The sequence below is a fragment of the Equus caballus genome, chromosome 20 (genome assembly GCF_041296265.1).
Source record: "Equus caballus isolate H_3958 breed thoroughbred chromosome 20, TB-T2T, whole genome shotgun sequence".
In the NCBI taxonomy this organism is placed as follows: Eukaryota; Metazoa; Chordata; class Mammalia; order Perissodactyla; family Equidae; genus Equus; species Equus caballus.
This window is the reverse complement of record NC_091703.1, coordinates 9,215,465-9,235,191: the sequence shown is the minus strand read 5'-3', so window position 1 is coordinate 9,235,191 and position 19,727 is coordinate 9,215,465. Positions and strand designations below refer to the sequence as shown.

General features: G+C 38.2%; 1 protein-coding gene across 2 annotated transcripts; it reads right to left on the bottom strand.

The window, feature by feature from the left end:
- Positions 1–661: 661 nt before the first annotated feature.
- On the bottom strand, positions 662–18,442 carry SNRNP48 (small nuclear ribonucleoprotein U11/U12 subunit 48). 2 transcript variants are annotated; one of them, XM_023624429.2, is made up of 9 exons: positions 17,960–18,442; positions 14,890–15,003; positions 14,579–14,639; positions 13,682–13,756; positions 8,354–8,542; positions 7,792–7,913; positions 4,391–4,479; positions 3,899–4,063; positions 662–1,838 (listed from the first exon to the last, which is right to left on the bottom strand). In XM_023624429.2, exons 1-9 carry the CDS (start codon positions 18,113–18,115, stop codon positions 1,790–1,792), a joined length of 1,020 nt encoding a protein of 339 aa, XP_023480197.1. In that variant the 5' UTR covers positions 18,116–18,442; the 3' UTR covers positions 662–1,789. The 2 variants fall into 2 exon arrangements, with proteins under 2 accessions (XP_023480197.1, XP_070101027.1); XM_070244926.1 differs by lacking the exon at positions 17,960–18,442 and adding an exon at positions 17,495–17,695.
- Positions 18,443–19,727: the final 1,285 nt, after the last annotated feature.

Genomic DNA, 19,727 nt, shown 5'->3' with positions numbered 1-19,727 from the left:
CAATATTATGGTAACACGAAAGTCCTTGCTTTAAGATTTTTAAATCCGAATTTTACATATGTAGAAATTAAGCACAATGGGAGTAATGGGACTTCACACCGGCAAGTGACCTGCTGATTTCCAACTTATAACTCTGAAAGCTGTTTTCCAGACCTGAGGCCTAACAGCTATGCTGATCTAAATCCAGTTAACCTTTGTCATTTCTGTCATTGTCAGTTACCTATTAAGGTTTCAGTTCTATTTGGAACCCACCTTGGAATCTTAAACCTGGGTTTCCAAGATTCAAGATATTGCTATTCAGCAATGAGATGCTTAACATTTAATGCCAAAGTTTCACCTTAATGATCCATCATACAACAGAATATACTACTAGGAACAAAAACGAACAGACCACTGACACACACAACATGGCTCAATCTCAAAAATATGCGGAGTGGAAGAAGGTATATATTGTAGTATTTCATTTATAACTAGAAAAGATTCATCTAATCAACCGTAACAAAAAGCAGATCTGTGATCGCCTAGGGCTGGGGCAGAGAAATTGACTGGGTAGGGGATATACGGGAACTTGTGGGGGCAACGGAAATATTCTCTATCTTGATTGAGGTGATGGTTACACGGGAGAAGGTAAAAGTTTGCCAAAAGTCAATGAAATTCACACTTAAAATGGGTGTACTTTATTTCATGTAAACAGTTCCTCAACAAAGTTGATTTACAAAAAACAGTATATTTTAATTGACAAGTGAAACATGAATACCTTATTTTAAAAAATTAATGTATTATGGATAAAGCTAAAGTTTCCTTTTCCTCTCCCAATCCTGGTTTTCACCCCTTCTCTCTCCCATCTATATCTCCTCCCCCAAATAACCACTGTTACAAGTTTGGTATGGGTTCTTCCGAACCTTTACAAATATATCCAAATACATACACAGCCAGAGAAAATGTATGGTTTTGTACATAAATATAACTGGGACATATCTTCCCATAACTTACTATTTTCACTTAGCATGATGTTTCTGAGACCTATCCATGTTAATATAAAGTTTCTTTTAAATCCAATATAGTAATCTATCATATGACTATACCATATTTTATTTATTTAGCCAGGCCATTCCCTTTCTTCCCCGCCTCCCTTGCTGAGAAAGACTAGCCCTGAGCTAACATCTGTGCCAATCTTCCTCCACTTATATGTGGGTCACCGCCACAGCATGGTTGACAAGTGGCAGAGGTCTGTGCCTGGAATTTGAACCTGTGAACCCGGGCCACCAAGGCAGAGTGTGCCGAATTCAACCACTACGCCACAGGGCCGGCCCCAAGCCATTCCCTTTCTGACAGACGTTTAGGTCGTTCTCCCCTGTTACAATTCCCCAGTGCAGCAGTAAATAGGAGTTACTACTGGGGTAGCACAGGGATGGCAGCTGGTGTTCCAAGGGGACTTTAGCCTTATCTGCAAGGTTTCATTTTTTACAATGAGAACATATTCATGTATTATTTATATAGTTTAAGTATTGGTTTTAATTAAAGAATTTTCTGATACACAAATTATCACAAAGAATGAAACAAAATCAGAAATAGGAATCAATCATCTATTAAAATATAAGGAAAACAAAGTTATAGGGCATCATAGTGTATTCACAGTTTGAGACATAAGTATTTACTGAAAAATAATGATCTGAGCACTAAGCAGATCACACAAACACATCCTCCTACTCAAAGCAATTTTAACTGTAATATCAGCATGTTGGTTATCATGGCATAAGCACACTTAATACATGCACAAACACTTGATTCATATTTTTTGCTTTCTTCTTTTATGACTATGATGTCTTTCCCCATCCCTGAAATGAAAGGAGTGAAAAAAAACTATTATAACTGGTGGACATTTTAAGATCAGACTTTAAAATAATAATTTACCAGTAACAGACTTACATCAGATACAAACCAGGACAAGTTAAAACAGGCATTTAGAAATGAACAGTGATTTCTTTAACAGTAAATATGAAAAACATATTAAAACTAAGGGGCAAAATTGAAATGGGGATAAGCAAAATGGAATTTTTAAAAATTGCACTTGGAAGTTCTGCTTTAAAATTAACTCTGAATATACGTACATGACTGATGACCAGAGAATTCATTTCAAATAAAATATTAAAGTCATAGAAGGATTCAGAAATTGTCTAATTCCCTTATCCTGGCTCCTATCTCAACTCCCTACAATTCATTCCAACTCAGGGGTGATATCAAAGGTTAGCCTTGCCCTATTCAGAAGTATTTCCTCCTAATACTCAGTTTATCTTCTCTAAAGGAAAATTATTTCATGTTTAGATTTTGAGGCTGTCTAATGTATTCAAGTCAACAGGGACTAATGAGAGATCCCCAAAGTTACTAAATGGAAGAAGCACTAACAAAACAGAAAGAAGCGAAAGAGCACAATTTCTGATAATCAATTTGTGTATAATTGTTACAAAATATCATTCATTATATGAATCAAAAGGGATTATTAAGCAAATATTTCATTTTTACACGAGAAGGACTAACTCATAGCTAGCTTTAAACCTGTAAATGAATGATAGTAAGATGAGCCAAATTACTAAACCAATAAGTATTACTAATTCCTGATCACCAGTGGCCCTGGACAGATGTCACCTGAGAGCCTATTATTAGACAAACAGTGTGCACATGATACCTGCCTTCACAGAGCTCACAGTCCAGGAGGGAAAGCAGTAACTTAAGTTCAATAAAAAGTATGCACTAGGTAGAGTGGTAACAAAAATGGAAAGAATCAGCTCTGTTTGAATGAGTGAGAAAAGGCTTCACGGAAATGACTAAGCTGGGTCTTAATGAACGACGAGTTTACCAAGCAGGCTTTAAAAAGAAATTAGGCAGCAGAACATGACATGGAAAGACAGAGACATGGCACAGTGTGGATGAGGAACTGTAAGTAATCCAGGCTGGCTGGAACATAAATTATGCATTTCATGGGGCAGTGGCAAAACACAAGGCCAGGTAGGCAGATGCCCTGATCCTGGAGGTCTTAAGGTCTAAAGAATGTGAATTTTGCCACTGAAGAGATTTAAGAGGTGAAAATTCACTCTGGCTGTAGCGTAGGAAGGATCCCTATGGGACCAGCTTAGAGACAGGTAGAACAATTAGGAAAAATACCATCTTCTTCCAGAGGGACAGCACTAAAGAGAGCGAGGAGGAGGTGCACATGCGGTATCTTCAGGTACAACCGACAGCAATTAAGACTAGATGGTAAGGAATCAAAAAGGCATATCTAACATGACTCTTTGATTTCCGGCTCTGTGAACAAATGATGGTCATCCATTAACTAGGATGGGAAATGCTGGGGAGAGAGGAGCAGACTGAGAAAAAGCTAAGTCCCACTATGGACCTGATAAACTTGAGATCCAGGTAGATGCCCAGTTAAGCAGGTGAAATACAGGAAGAGATCTCAATTGATTCAAATTCATTATTTTAGTGTTAGTTCATATGTCTCCAGCTATCAAAATTTTATCAGGGATATTTAACAAGGGCAAAACTGACTGACATTAAAATTTGGATCTTCTCTCTGGCCCTATACTCCCTTTAACTGAGGAATTAGCAAGAGAAAGAAAGAATGAGAAAGAACAAGAAAGAGGGAGGAAGGAAGGAGCAGAAGAAAGAGATCTAGGCAAACATCTTGTTTAACATAGTTAACTTACTACCTAGACATTACTTTCATATGTCCTGGTTAGAAAACAATTAAAAAAGGGAAACCCATATCCAACCAGGCATATAGAGAACTACGTCACCAGAGCTGTGGTTATTTGAAGTGAAATAGCAGAATCTGTTCAAGGCACTGTTTACTTTTCAAAAGCAAACAATTCAACATTGGATGTTGCAGAGTTAGACTTACCTCTCTTTCCTTCTTCTTGAGTCCCAGTTTTTGTCCTTATCTTTATTTCTTTTCCGTTTATGTGGGCTCCTGCTTCGATCCCTTCTATGTCGTGAACTCTCAGCATCCAAATAGCTTCCACCAGACTGCCGTGAGTCTACTGACGCTGACCGCCTCTCTTCGTTCCTGAAACATAGAAGAGAGCATTAGCCACTTAGTTTTAACCACTGGTCTCCAGTTTAGACCAGCCTAAAGCCCAATATTCTGTATCAGACCAATGATTGATAGAGTCTAAATAAATGTGTACAACCTTACATTCCATATAAGAAACACAGCTCTTGGAATATGTTTTGCAACTCTGGTATAACAATCCTGAGCAATAACAACAGGAAATAATAAACATTCTCATGAATTATACTGTGCTACTAATCGTCTCAGAAATGCTAAAATTTAAACCATTATGGGTAACAGATTAAAAACAGAATATTTTCCCCAATAAACACAATAACATACTTTTCAGCAGCATCCTCTGCTTTTTCCTGCTCTTCTTGCCATTGACTACTGAGTTCTTCCATGTGCACATTTATCACATCCCGAATCACCTTAGAAGTAAGCACCAAATTTCAGATAAGAAAGCAGCTCAAAAACTTACAACTATAAAGCTAGAAAAAAAATCACTGCTAACAACCAATCAAATATTTACTAAGAGCTATGATATGATGGACTGCGGGATGTGTGTAGTTTACAGACCATAAAAAGGCAATGATCAAGTTGGAATATGAATGGTATAAAGTACTGTTATCAATGTTACATTTGCTCAAGTTGATAACTATACCATGATTAAGTAAGAAAATATCCCTATTCTTAGGAAAGATATACTAAGTATTCAGGGATAAAGGATCATGATGTAACTTACCCTTAAATAGTTCAGGAAAAAAAATTATGTGCAGGTAGTAAGCAGAGAGCAAAAACTGTAGAGAGAGAGAGTGCAAATGGCAAGCAAATGGGGCAAAATGTTAAGAGGTGGTCTGGGCAAAGGATATTCAGCAGTTGTTTGTATTATTTTTAGTTTTGCAACTTACTGGTATGTTTGAGATTATTTACAAATAAAACCTTTTTTTCCAAAGCTTATAATTAAATCAAGATGATAGACAAAATATGAAACTTAAGAGTCACTCCACAGATACTTTCCCAATGAGACTATAAGTTCCTCACCCAAGAACCACTTAGAAGTGTTTTTCTTTATCCACATCATCAGGCACAGGGCTAGTGACTGGCGAGGGACAGCTGACACTAAAGAAGTTCACCCTTCCCTCAGGCCTAACCAGGAGATGCTTTACGAAGGCACCGGGGAATGCGGCAACCTCAGAGACGCACACTGAGTTCAGGCCTGTGTCTCCCCCATCTCCAAGAAACTCTCAATGGCCCCCAAAGCAAAATGGAACTATGTTCAAATTCCTTAGGAGAGTCTTCGAAGCCACCCACAATTTTATGACATCGCATCTCTCACTGGATAGTTCTTCAGAAGCCCTAAGTTCTGGCCACCCTGGATTACTAACGAGTCTCTGGAAAACTCCCATACTTTTACTTATTTTTAGGAATACCACCCCTTCCACGTGAAAAATCCTCATCCACCATTTCCCCTCCTCCACTGTATTCTCTTGTGGAAAATCTACGACACATCAAGGTCTAACCCGGGGGAGTGACATGAGTCACACCCACCTGAATTCCAACTCCAGCTCCAGCAGTGCCAGAGCAGCCCTACCTGACTCCCTGACCAGAAGCTCTACATGAGCTCCGTGAAGCCCGAACGTGACTGGACACGTCCAGAGCCGACCTAGCACAGGTTCACCACATAGAAAAGAGCCAATAAACAGCCACTCCCTTACCCCTCCCTGCTTCTCCTTTTCTCTCAAACACTATCTTGTCTGTGAAGCCTATACCAGTGCAACCTTTTAAAAAGAACTGCTCCCTCCTCCCACATACTTTGATCTCACCTTATGTTAGTACTTAACAAAATCTGTATTTTGAAAGTCTGTTTCATTTCTTAAGCTAGAAGTAGCTCCTTGAGGGGAGGGTCTATGTGCACTTATCTTCATATCCCACAGCAGTGTGTCAGGCAAAGCAACTACAGTACGTAATACATTTCTGCTGAAGTTTGTCAGGTTCTAATCCAGAGCAAACAAAAATGATACAGGATATAAATGAAGAGAGGAATGCATAAAATGCTGAAAAAGCCATGACCAGAGATATGCTAAAGCACTAAAAGACTTGTAAAGACTGAAGTATTTACAGATGAAAGATATTTGGGATCTGTTTCCGAGATTACCAGGTGTCGGGGTAGGGGTAGTAAGCGGGGGTATAAATAAAACAAGGTCATATGATGGTAATTGTTGAAGCTGGGTAATAGGTACCTAAGGGGTCATCAGACTATTCCATTCACTTCAGCATATGTTCGAATATTTCCATAACAAAAAGCTAACCACAAAATTGTAAAGAACACTAGCAGCAACACTTAATCTTGATTACAAGGTTATGAGATCGGAGAAGAAACAAATGATGCCCCATCAAGTATCTGAGGGACCACGCATCACTAAAGCCTGCACGGCCCCGGCCCGCTACAGGGAGAGGCTGGAAGAAATCTGAAACACATATTTTAGCTGTAAAAGGAACGGCATAAAATTAAGGGCTAAACTGTGTGAGACAGAGCGTAAGAGCAATAATTCAGCAGATGGCTCAGAGTCAATGAGCAGCTCATGGAAACAGTGGCATCAAGATTTAAAACAGCAAAACAAAGAGCATTTCAGATGAGAAAATAACATATATTAGGACTTGGAGGTAAGAATAAATCTGTGTAATCAGATATAGTTTGAGAGACACGCTTGACTAAAGTGAAAGAAAATGCTTGATAAAATGAGGCCAGATTACGGACGGTCTTTGAAATCATAGAGAAAAGTAAGAAATAATGTGGGAACAATTAGAGATTCAATGAAGAAATTATTTACAGTCTGGGCAAGGTAATTCATGTACCAAAAAATTCATCAACTCTATCCACTAAATGACATCTGAAAATAAATCCAGATATACATCAAGAGATTAATGTAATTAATTATATAATTTTATAATATACATAATTTATAACTATAATTTATAATATAAATTATAAATAATTTATACCAAGATATTTCTTAAGCCCACATATTTAGTAGAATGCATGAAAGGACACTAAAATTTCTGCAAAAAAATAAGAAAGCTATTAGGGCCGGCCCCATGGTGTAGGGTTAAGTTCAGTGCGCTCTGCTTCGGCGGCCTGGGTTCAAGGGTTCAGCTCCAGGGTGCAGGCCTACAGCACTTGTCAGCCATGCTGACTCAGATGTTAGCTCAGGGCTAACCTTCCTCAGCAAAACAAAAATAAAAACAAAAAGATAGCTATTTATTTAGCAGTTTCTGTGTCCACATGCATTATCCCAATCAATTCTCCTAACAACCCTGTAAAGCCTTATAAAATGCAAAAGTATCATAAAATGAAAAAACTGAATCTTAAAAAGCTCAGAAAACTTGTCTAAGTCAAAGGGTCAGTGATAAACACCAGAATCAAAACTCAAGCCCAGGTCTGTCTAAAGCTGTCTGTCCATGCAGTTACCACAATGTAATATCACTTTCTCAAAAGTACGTATTTTTTTTTTAAGATTATACAACCTCTTTATACAAGGTTTGTGTACCCTGAAAAGTCTCTGTCTAGTACAGGACGGTTGTGAAAATGACAGAGCAAACACGAATCAGGTAGCCATCTCGAACACACTTTCTTTCTAAGCACCTCTAAGGAACTGTAGAAATCCACAAACAGACTTGGAAAACTACCTAAGGGAAATTTCTGTTCTCAACAAAGCTCTACAAGATTATGTAAAACTTACCTCAGTATACGATTTCTTGGTTATGTGAACATTCTTAGCTCTATAGGACTGGCGTCTTCTTTTATAATCTCTCACTTCTGCAAGGATTTCAAGGTACGATTTTGGACTTTTTCGACTATTATCTAATAAAAGAATAAAATTATTATATCCTTAGAAGCTTTTAAATTCTTATGACTTAGTAGAAACGAACAACAGAACCATCCTATATGTCAACATGTTTCAATGTAGCACACAAAAATATTCTAAAAATTCTACATCATATAAATGGGCTAAGTTTTATATCATTCCTTTTCTCTAGCCATTAGCTGAACATAAGTGTGTTCAGGTACATAGATTAAAGTAATAGCACAGCTGTAAGTAACATTCCTATAGAAGGAAGGTATGTGTAATGTAAAAGTCAGAGAGCAAAATTTCATGTACTGAGTAAACATCTTAATATATATGTGACTATCAGATGATAGAAATCATCCCATTCCAACTCAAAGTGGCCTAACAAATGATCTTAACAACACTCAAAAGACAGAATGACAAGAAATATAAAGCTACGGTATTCATCTCAAACCTTGATTGACTTTGGCAGCCAAGTCTACAAAGAGATCACTGTCATTTTCGATAATTTGAGAATCAGAGCGCTTTTTCTTCGTCTCCTCGATTACAAAATCATAGAGGGCAAGACGATCGGCTTGGGTTAGATCACAAACACATCGTTTGTGATTCAGAGGAACTTCAACAGGCAATGAAGAGTAAGTCCCTAAAGTAAAAATAAAACCACAAGAATAAACAATACATGAAGCATTGTGGACTTAAACTCTACTACTTATCTTTAAACATGCACTGTAAGAATCCAACATTCACACAATTTTTTTCACAGTAATCCCTAAATATACAAAGTATCAATCTACGCAATAAATGGCAAAATAATGGCTCTACGCTGAACGCTCTATCCACAGAAAGGATGTACCGTGCATGTTCGCTATTCTCTCCAACAACGTTAAGATCTGTTAAGACAGATCTCATGAAGGCAGGCAGTAAATAGCCATACAACAACTTGCTCATAAGAAAACCTTTTGGGTAACAATTTTGAAAAGGCTACCCATATTATAAAAATAGATATTAACTTTCTTTCTGTTTATATGCTTTTCTCCGTAAAAGTTAGGGAAAAAATGCTTTTAATAAGTAACACGCATTATATAGTCCCTTTGAAAATAAATTATGGAAGTACGAAAAATGCGCAAAAAATGTCTTTTTTATATGAGACATCAAGCTAAATGTTCCATATTCAAAATATATCCCACTTGTGCGTTGACTTAGAGCTAGGGACCAAAAAACAATTAAGCAGCAGAAATCCCACACTTCCTCAGACCAGAGAAAGACACACTGAACTGAGACTAAACTTTTTAAAAATTTTCTGAAGAGGAAGCATATTGGTTTAACCAAATTAATTGAAAAAAGTTAAAAGCAGTGCCCCCCGACAGTTACAGAACTTTCTAAAATCTGCTCTTTAATGGGAAAAAAAAAAAGTAAATACAATACCTTGATATGATGTATTAAACACTGAAGAAAATTTTTGTTTTAAGATTCAAATTTTCTCAAAGAAATAAAAAAATTACTGTAACTGTAAATAAAACAATTTAAAACAACTCTTTCCATATTTCATTATTCACTAATGCAAACAAAGAACATGAGCTCCTAACGGACTTCTTGTAATGTTTGCTAGGTTACCCTAGAGGAATCACTCCGGTTCACAGAACAATGTAACATCAGTAGCTCTTCCTAGATACTTAAATTTGCTACAGTCTAACCTTGTTGACTTCCTAGGTAAAGAGGCAAAAGAAAAATTCAAACAAGAGCATACTATGAACCAAGCATTACAACACAAAAAAAAGAGATGACTTTGCACTTGTCTACAAATTAAGAGGAGAGCTACACTGAATCTCAGTCCATGGTTTAGCAGTTACGGATAACAATACACGGCCATTTGTACTAGTCAAAGGGTTCTGAATTAGTGAGGAAGAAGGGTTCCCTTTCAAGTCATTTGATTTTACTCTAATTCTGGTAGACACTAGGGAAAGTCTTTTTTGTCAAAACATTTCATACTATAAAAATGAGTTAGCTTTGATTAACCTAATTCATTTAAATCTAGCTATAAAAATCTGGGAGAAGAATACAAAGATTAGAAAACACTGATGTATTACAAACAAGCTTCACATAAACCTTTGCCTGTTATTTTTAATAAAGAAATATAATTTCCTCCATAAAATATTTTAGAGATTTCCTTATTCAGCCTAAATTTCTGCATGGTGAAGATCTATACTTAAATTCCTTGAAATTCAACTAAAATTCCAAATCAAGACTGTAATATTGTGACAGTGATTAAGATAAAGTTTAAAAATTTGAGTGATACTTTTAAAAGGATATCATTTGCAAAAAGGATACTGCATATCTTTAAATAAGGAGTACATTCAGGTTCCTAATTCCTCTTTATACTCACCCCAATTACTGAAAAAGAAAAAGTACAGGAAAAGTTAAACAACAAACTGCATTTAAATCATTCAGAACACAGATATTTCTGACAAAAAAAATGAATATACACACTTACATATGCTTACATTTCCATAAAATTTAAATTTTCAAACGAAAGTTTCTATACGATTTAGAGATACATCTGAATGTGTTGTCATCATACTAATTCTGTAACCCTCTGTCTAGCTTGTTTTACAGTTTAACTGTGGTATGATACACCTAATACAAAATTTAGCATCCTAGCCATTTTCAGGCGCACAGTTCAGTGGCATTAGTACATTCACACTGCTGTGCACCCATTACTTCTATCCAGCCCCACAACTCTCCATCACCCTACAGCCAAACTCTAACCTACTTTTTTAATAACTCTAATTCTCATGCTTCCTTGTTAGTGACTTTTGCCATCATGGGGCATCTTAAACATATGAGATACAATATCAAGTATTGATAAGAGGTAGTATGTCAAAGATACAAATTCAGAATTTTAGGGAAAATTCATAGTCAATTTCCTAACATTAGAGATAAAGAAATTAAGGCCCATAGAAATACAATGACTGGCCAAAGTTTCACCAGTGGTAGGAACAGATTAGGTCCAAACCATTACATCCTATCTCTTTAGCTTTCTTTAGCATAGTCCACTGAACTTCAAATCATAGCCATAACTCAAACATATGCCATGAAATTGAAGTACAGCAACATGAATCTTTAATATTGACGGAAAAAGATAAACCACTAAATATAAAATGATTGTCTATGATTGAAATTAATATCTTAGTTATAAAATTAACCAAAGTAACTATATCTGAAAATAAGTAAATCTAATGTTTGTTCAAGCTTTCACAAAGATTAATGAATTGAGAATTATGTACGTTGAGTTTAGACCTGATACGACCAATGAAATGAAAACATAAATACTACCTCAACAAAAAACTTACAATTTAGTGCGTAACAAACAAAATATTAATTAAATAGGAAAATGCAAAATTGTTCATGTTAGTCATTCTTCCTTTAAAGTAAATACATCAATAAGACGACACTAAGAGATTTTTCTCCTGGTGTAAAAGATTTTAAAATGTCTAAGATATAAATTGACCATAAAAAAATAACCTCTGTTGAGAAACTGCAGAACTCTACAAAGGATGAAAAGAATTTTTAAAAGAGGGTTACAGATCATATAAAAAGTTACAATTAAATCTTAAGATAGTGCAAAAATTCAAAATCAACTAAAAGTTTGTCTTAACTATCTATTGAAAGAATTATTCAAAGCAATTCTTTGCTTTTGTGAAGAATTAAATTCAAAGTCCAAATTTGCCTTAACTCAGTTATATAAATGAAAAACTTAGAATGTTTTCTAAATTACTTACATATATAAAATTCTCACCCATTTTATCTTAATATTGCTTTCTATAAATTAATTTGCTTAGAAATTAAACTGCTTAGACAATAGCAGCTACCAATTATTAGAGTCAGGGCTAGTGTAGCATTCATTATCTCTATTGTTCTAACCACCACCACAAGATAGTTTTTATTACAGATAAGGAAACAAAATTTCAGAAAAGTCATTTGTTCAAGGCCGAGCAGATAGTTTCTTTCTTTAAAATAGGTTTACACAAAGTAGAACAAACAATGAACAGTACCAATAGCAGCAGTGAGTATGCACAGATTTGAAGTTTCTGATATTCTACTTAATCACGACAGATAAACATAAAGAACGAATACATTTCAGCAATATCTAGAATCTCAGTCCACAAATTTCACTAAATGTAGAGTTTCTAAGAGAAAGCAGAATAACTCAGCTCAGAGTTGGTGCCAAAATTCAGAACCTAGTTCTCAATCCAGCTTTCCTATTATCTAACAAAAAAAGTGTTAATTCACTTCTATACACCTCTATTTTTTCACCTAATATGGAGGGGGAAATACTTGCCCAAACTATCGAAAGTCTGTTGTGAAAGCGAAATGAAATATACAAAACAACTCTGAAAAAATAATCTCATTTAAAATATAAAAGGATTGAGAACCTTTAGAACAAACACCCCAGAACCTTATCATCTCTATCAGACAGGGTTTGTTTCCCTATCTGTAAAAAGCAGACGCTGGATTAGATGATCTCTAAGTCCTCTTTCAACTCTAAAATAAATTCAGTAAATCTATCTAACTGGCTTTGGTCAAATAAAGTCCTTTAACTTTTAATCTCTCCAAAAAAACAAAAACAAAGTTCTCTACTTTTTAACTGGTTCATTAAACACGGCAATGGTTAGAACCAATAACAGAGCCAAAAACAGGCTTGCTTGATCACAGCTCAGTCATTTCTTCAAATGAGACAGGAGTCAAATGTGTCCCTCAAAGAAAAAACCTGGAATTTAACACAAAAGTACACAAAAATGGGAGCTTCAAAACAGGACATACAAGAAATGTGCTTGTTGCTGCTGTAAGGAGCCACTGTAATATAGACTCAGGGTAAGAGACGTCCTCCTCCTGAAGCCACAGAGCCACTGGGGGAGGAATCAAGCCCAGACACTGGCTTAGAACAACGGGTGAGACCCTGAACTTCAACAAGGGAGACAACAAATCATAACGGGGTGGTGGAGAATATAATTCAGCTAGAAAGAAGAGTGAGGGAGGAAAAGTAAGATGTCCAGAGAAAACTATCTCCAGAAGGTTCAAGGACAGCTCAGAAATCCTTATAAAAGGAGGCAGTCATGCCTTGATTAGATGGTATACTTAGGTTCAGAAGTCCATTAACTCTAGTTACTTGTTTACCTCTATGAGTTTGATGGATTATGTTTCAATTTTCTAAAAACTCATACTTAAAAATTCTATCCTAGTCTTTGCTGGTCAGTCCCAGGCAGAAACTCTAAATCCAGCTCCGAAGCTGGGCATGTAGGGATCCACAAAGCCTCTGAAATTGTATGTACAACTCTGTCTGTGCTTTATTCTGCAGGGCAGCTGTGCAGACTCATCTCTTTTCACCTAAGCCTTTCCTTTCACACTGCATTTCAACATTCTTACCTTTAACACTGGGCTAATTCTCAAGGCAGGAAATCTCAGGGTAAGACAGTCTCAGTCAATGAGATTTATTTATTAAATAATCATAATAAAAATAACTATCTATATGGCAATCTCACCCATTAGGTAATTCCAAAGCACGAACCCCTACCTAAAACAGTGTCCCAGTGAGACTCTGGTGCATTTGAGCAGAAAATATCGCACAAACGAAGCTGACACCAAGAACATTAGTCTAATGTTAAATGTAAAATTTAACCTTACCACTGTTTCCACGAGATTTTTCCTGAAAATTTGTAACAATGTGCTTGTGGGAGAAAAATAGTTTGATTCATTAATTAGCTCAAACTATGATGCCACTTACTTTGATTATAACAATCACCATCTTTTCCAACTGCAGTTCTAGCTTGTTTAATTATCTGGAATTGTGAGTCCTTATCTGTCCAAAAAAAAAACCCATAACCACAATATGAATCATCAGTGTCCACAATTAATTTATTAACTGGTTTCCACTCCAAGCTCTTTGGGCACATTGACAAACCTTCCAGAATCTTAAGAGAGAAAACACCCACATCATTGCCTAGGTAATCTGAATGCAGAATTCTTTCAGATCTAGCTAGAGCCCAGTAAGTAACCAGACTTCACTATAATCAGGCATGCAGCAGTAGCCTCCACAAATTTTAGCGACCAATAATAGCTAACACTTCTTGAATGCCAGCTAGGTGTCAGGCACTATGCTAAGCATATTACATATATACCATTTAATCCTCACAAAGGTACTATTACCATCATCCCCATTTTATGGAGAAATTTAGGCAACAAACAGGTTAATGACCTTGTTGAAAGTCACACATCTATTAGTGACAAAACCAGGAGTTGAATCAGGGCATTCTGATTTCAGAGCCCAAGATTTTAACCTCTACGTAAGCTGTGAACACTTGGAACACATTTCCATCCTCAGCCCTCTCTTCAAACTGTGTTGTGTGGCCAGATTTTTGTCACAACCAAGAAGGAAGGCATCTGTCTTACTGTGCAGAACTCCGCAGTTTTCACCGCCTATTGATACAGACCTGGTCTCGAAGTTTAGAATAAAAACCAATTTCACTGTACATTAATTAATCCTACATTCTTTTAAGGTACAAAATGTCCTTCTTAATCACAAGCATACTTATAAAGTCCACTCTTTTGATAATTCAAAAATGAAATATCAACACCTATCCTAAGATATTTTTAAATTATAATATCTTAAATTAATACTTACTCAAAGTAATTGAAGGTATCTTCACATTCTCATAGAAAAAATCAGAATTATACATTTTATCCTAAAGTCAAAAAAAAAAAAACCTTAGTGTTCTTGAGTAACAGATAATTGACTATTTTGAGATTTGACATAAACCAACAATAAATTAGTATCATTTAAATATTTCTTGCAATAATTTGTGAAATTAGGCAAGTACCATTCTACCCCATAAACGACTATTACTTTATGTCCGAAAACCTAACACTATTCCTTCCAAATATTCTGAACTTTATTCATGCACATATGACGTGTACAGAGAATCTATGTGGTACCTCTTCCTCTTTGGTGTAGCCCAGTTTCCTCAGCTGACAAGACACCATGTGCTTTGCTAAAGACGATTTAGGCATGTGATGATTGGAGTCATAAGGGCATATCACAACTTCATCCTACAAAAATCAAACAGAAGAAGAAAGGTTCATGACATTTAAAGAAATGATTATACCATTAAATGTTTACTACTTAATTAAGTGGCATTATCCAGTTCTCTCCTCTTATGCAGGCCTCTCGCAACTGTGTGTGTGAGTGTACGTGCATGTTAAAAAAAAAACCTCCCCCAATCTCCCTCCCCGATAGCCTCTGCCCAGTCTCCACCCCTTCAAAGCCCCATTCTTTGAAAGGTTCACATTCACTGCCTCGACAACCTCCCCTCCCCGTCAGTAGGTTACTAACAACCTTCTTGCTACCACAGCCAAGGCACGTCACAGTCCTTATAATATTTGAACTCACAGAAGGTCACAAGTGAATTGTTCACTTCTGTCATCCTGATACACTCTTCACGTTCCTTCCACCTCTCTGGCTCCTCCTACTTGGTCTCCTCTAAAGGTCTGTCTTCCTTGTTCTACCTGGCCCCATTTAAAGGTTGGTGTTCATGTAGGTCCAACCAGTGATCTTGTGCCATTTGATATAGGCTTCCTGGAAGATCCCACGTCTTCAATTTTCACTAGATACTGATGACTCCCAAAATGTGGATCTTTACTCCTTGGTTCTCTCTTGAGTACCCTATACTAAAGACACTAAAATTTCAACATGACAAAAATAAATTTATTATATTCATGGTCTCCTGACCCCCCCAACCTGTTCCTCTCATGTTTTCCTACTTCAGTGAAAGGAAGGTCCCACTTGTTAAGCAGGAAACAGCCTCTTCTCTCTCGTCATCCACATCTGATCAATCACTCTAAAATCCCTCCACACAATCCATCCCCACTGCCACTTCCCCACTTCAGGATATCATCATCTCTCTCCTGGATCACAACAGCCATTGCTTAACTGCTCTCGCCACTTCCAGTCTCGCTATCCATTCCATTCTCCAAACTGCAGACAGTTTGAATCCCAGGTGTGCCACTCACTGACTGTATGAACTTAGCCTAGGGACTTAACCTTTCTCTGCCTCAGTTTCCTCATCTATAAAATGGTATCATAGCAGGACCTCTCTTACAGAACTACTGTGAAGATTATCCAAGTTATACATGAGTTCATATACATAAAGCAATTCAAACAGGGCCTGAGATATAGCAAGTGTTCAAAAAATGTAAGCAATTATTATTTTATTAAAAGGCAAATATGATTATGATATACCCTGGCTCAAAACACTTCCATGCCTCCCCCACTGCCCTCATTAAAAAAAAATCCAGATTCTTTAATATGGCTGACACAGGACCTTTAACATCCAGTGCATACCTACCATCCTTCCCCTCCTCCTCCACATCCTATGCTCTAGCCATCCTTAACTACCTGAGGTTTTCGGGACACACCCTGGTCTCTGGACTTCTACACATGCTGTTGCTGCTTCCTCTGGCTTCACCTAGCTAATTTAGCTCACTTTTATTTATCAGCTTAGAATTCACTTTATCCTGCAAGTCTTTGCCGTCCCACCACAGCCTACAATAACCTGTACCACACCAATTCCAACCCACCCTTCATAGACTTTATCACATTGTAATGTAATGGCTGATTTCTCTGAATTCCCCCTCACCAGACAGTAAGCTCTATAAGGACAAGAACCGTGATTTTGTTCACTAAACTTCAGCATTAAAACACTCCAGCAGAAAAGCGAAGATTCCTTAACCATCTGGACTGCATCTATTCTGGGAATTACGGATGTCAATTACCAGGATTTTTAAACCAGCCACCTTCTTGAATATCAGATGCTGGTTTTGCAAAAGTTAGACGTACACTCACAGCTGACTGTCAGAATTTTGGAATTTTACAAACGAGTTCTACAAAGGCAGCATAGCAATTAAGCACACAGACTCTCAAGAGCCAGAAGGCCTGAGTTCAAAACTCTAACTGCTATTTACCAACAGTGTGTCAGTGGACAAACTACATCTCTCTAGGTGTGTTTCCTCACATCCATAAAATGTGGCTAAGAGTACCCAGCTCATAGGGTAATTATGAGTATTAAATGAGGTAACTAACATACAGTAAGTGACATACACAGGCAACGTGCTATTTAAGTGTTAATATAAGAAATCCAAATTTACTACAATGCGGAGCAAACAATGATATGGAAAGGTCTGGCGGGCCTCACTCAATGAATTCCCTCCAAACGAATAATAAATATATTTTTAAAATTTCCACTACGCTTTTAATATAATAAATCCAAACCGTTTGTATATAAATATATAATATATATTGTATATAAATATACTTCCAATGCCTCTGGGGAATCAGTCACGTAATTTAAACCTGAGTTAAATTATTACAGCATGACAAACCCAGAAAGAATATTAGAGACCATGAATTATCCCACGTTGGAGCACTTCCCTTCCACCCATCCCATTAAAAAAAGAAAGTCAGGACTGTTCACTCTATTACACTTGCCTACATTTTTAAAAGCAACTCTAATGTCCAGGAGAGTTGCCAGTCACCATCACTTACTGATGTCCTTTAACAATCCTGGAATGCGTGCTGTCCCAGGCAGAAGTGGGCAATTCTGTGGCAGAGGAAGGTGAACTGAACCTCCAAGCTCCCCTGACGCCGAGTCGGCTGCAGCTGCGGGATCCATATGACGGATGACAAAGCAAACCGCCACCGCCTCCGCCTCCGCCGGCAGCCCCGAGACCCGCTCACCCACTTCCTAAAGGAGCACCACACCCGCCGCGCTCTCCCGCCCACCGCACCGTCTCGTTTTCCTTACGCCCGAGGCTCCGCGGAGGGGGCGCTGCCGGTCCAGGAGCCAGGCGCGGGGCGCCCCAGCGCGGGGCCCGGAGGCAGCAGGGTGCTCCACGCCGGGGCCCGGGCACCCCATGGCCCCGCAGACGCGCCGCCCGCCGCGCCGATCCCCGCGGCCAGAGAAGACCGCAGGTTGAGCGCCTCAAAGGCCCCCGCGCGCCCGCCCCTCACCTCTGCCGCCTCCGCCTCCCCGGGGTCCAGGCGATCGAGGCTCCAGCCCAGGGACGCCGTCACCTCCTCCAGCGTCCGGCAGCAGCTCTCCACGAACTCGCTCAGCTCCTCCTGCAGCCGCCGCCGCTCCTCCACCGGAGGAGGCTCAACCTCCATGGCGGCGCCCCTCCCGCCACCAGGAAGCAGCGAAACTGCCGGCGGCGCGCGCGGGCCTCTGGGGGCTGTGGGCGGGGCCTCGTTGTCACGTGACTGGAACCGCCTATAGGGAGGTGTCCCTGGAAGGGCAGGGGCTGTCGTTTTGAGAGGTGTTTTCCGGCTCCTCTCTGCGTTTGCCGCTGCTTTTGGACGCAGTTGTCCCTGGCCTTACCTGAACAGCATTACTCTCCCCCACCGGACTTTTTAGAAAATCCAAATTTACTACAATGGTTTACGAAAAATGGTTTATGTGTACTGAGAAGTTTAAGGACTAGTACAGTGAGCATTCGCATAGCCGTCGTCCAGCTCATTAATTGTTAACATTTGACACGTTTGCTTTCTCCCACTTTCTCCCCACACACAGCCTCACACTTATTTTTGCTGAATTATTTGAGAGTAAATTGCAGATGCTTCACCCTCAAATATGTCCGTATGCATCTCCTAAGAATAAGGACATTTTCCTGCATAACCACAATACATGATCAACCCTAAGAATGTTCATTTCATAGTATCATCTAATATACAGCTCATAATCAAATTTCCCCAGTTGTCCCCAAAATTCCTTTTATAGCCATTTTATTATTTTTTCAGCCCATGAGCTATAATTGGCTATTGTCTCTTTTAATCTATAACAGTCTGCCCCACTCTCCTTTTTAAGTTAAGTCATTGAATTTTGTCAGGAGCCTCAGTAAGTTGTCTTGTAGAATGTCCCTCTTTCTGGATTTGTCAAATTTTTCCCCCTTATGACTAGATTCAGTTTAAGCATTTTTGCAAGATGTGTGTACTTCTTTATTACATCTCATAGAGGACACATGTCTTAGATTCTCCTAGATTCCTCTTTAGTAATGCTAAATTTGATCATTGGTAGAGGTGGTGGCTGCACTGCTTCCTTGTAATAGTACATTTTCCTCTAGTAACTGGTACATAATCTGTGGGTGATGCCTTAGGGCCGTATGAATGTCCTGTTCCCAACAAACTCACACAATCCTTCAGTGAATCTGTTATTACATTAGGAGTTATAAATGATGATTCTCTAATACTATCATGGCCTCTACATTTATTAGCTGGAATTCTTACCACACTTTCATTTTATTTATTTCACTATGGGATCAAGGGTGTTTTTTAAAAATTATTGTTTTAAGATTTTTAAATTCATTACATACTCCATTACCATCATAGTTCTTGTTAATGCTCAAATTGTCCCAAATTTGACCAGTGGTAGCCACTTTAAACCACCTTGTGTCTCTTTGACATGTCCCCACTGGTCCTTGAGTACTTCCTTTTTTTTTTTCTGGGAAAGATTCACATTGAGCTAACATCTGTTGCCAATCTGGTTTTTTTTTTCCTTCCCAAAGCTCCAGTACATAGTTGTATATTCTAGTTGTAAGTCCTTCTAGTTTTTCTATGAGATCCTCTGCCACAGCATGGCTACTGACAGATAAGTGGTGTGGTTCTGTGCCTGGGAACTGAACCTGGGCCACTGAAGCAGAGCACCCCAAACTTTAACTCTAGGCCATCAGGGCTGGCTCATTGACTACTTCTTTGCTTTGATTAACCCAAGTTTACTTTGTAC

Excerpts from the sequence above, each read along its gene's own strand:
- SNRNP48 (XM_023624429.2), bottom strand. The coding sequence starts at position 18,115 with ATGGAGGTTGAGCCTCCTCCGGTGGAGGAGCGGCGGCGGCTGCAGGAG. Across the intron at positions 15,004-17,959 it reads GGGAGGCGGAGGCGGCAGAG|GATGAAGTTGTGATATGCCC; the intron begins GTGAGGGGCGGG and ends TGATTTTTGTAG. Across the intron at positions 4,480-7,791 it reads CCAAGAAATCGTATACTGAG|GTGATTCGGGATGTGATAAA; the intron begins GTAAGTTTTACA and ends CTTACTTCTAAG.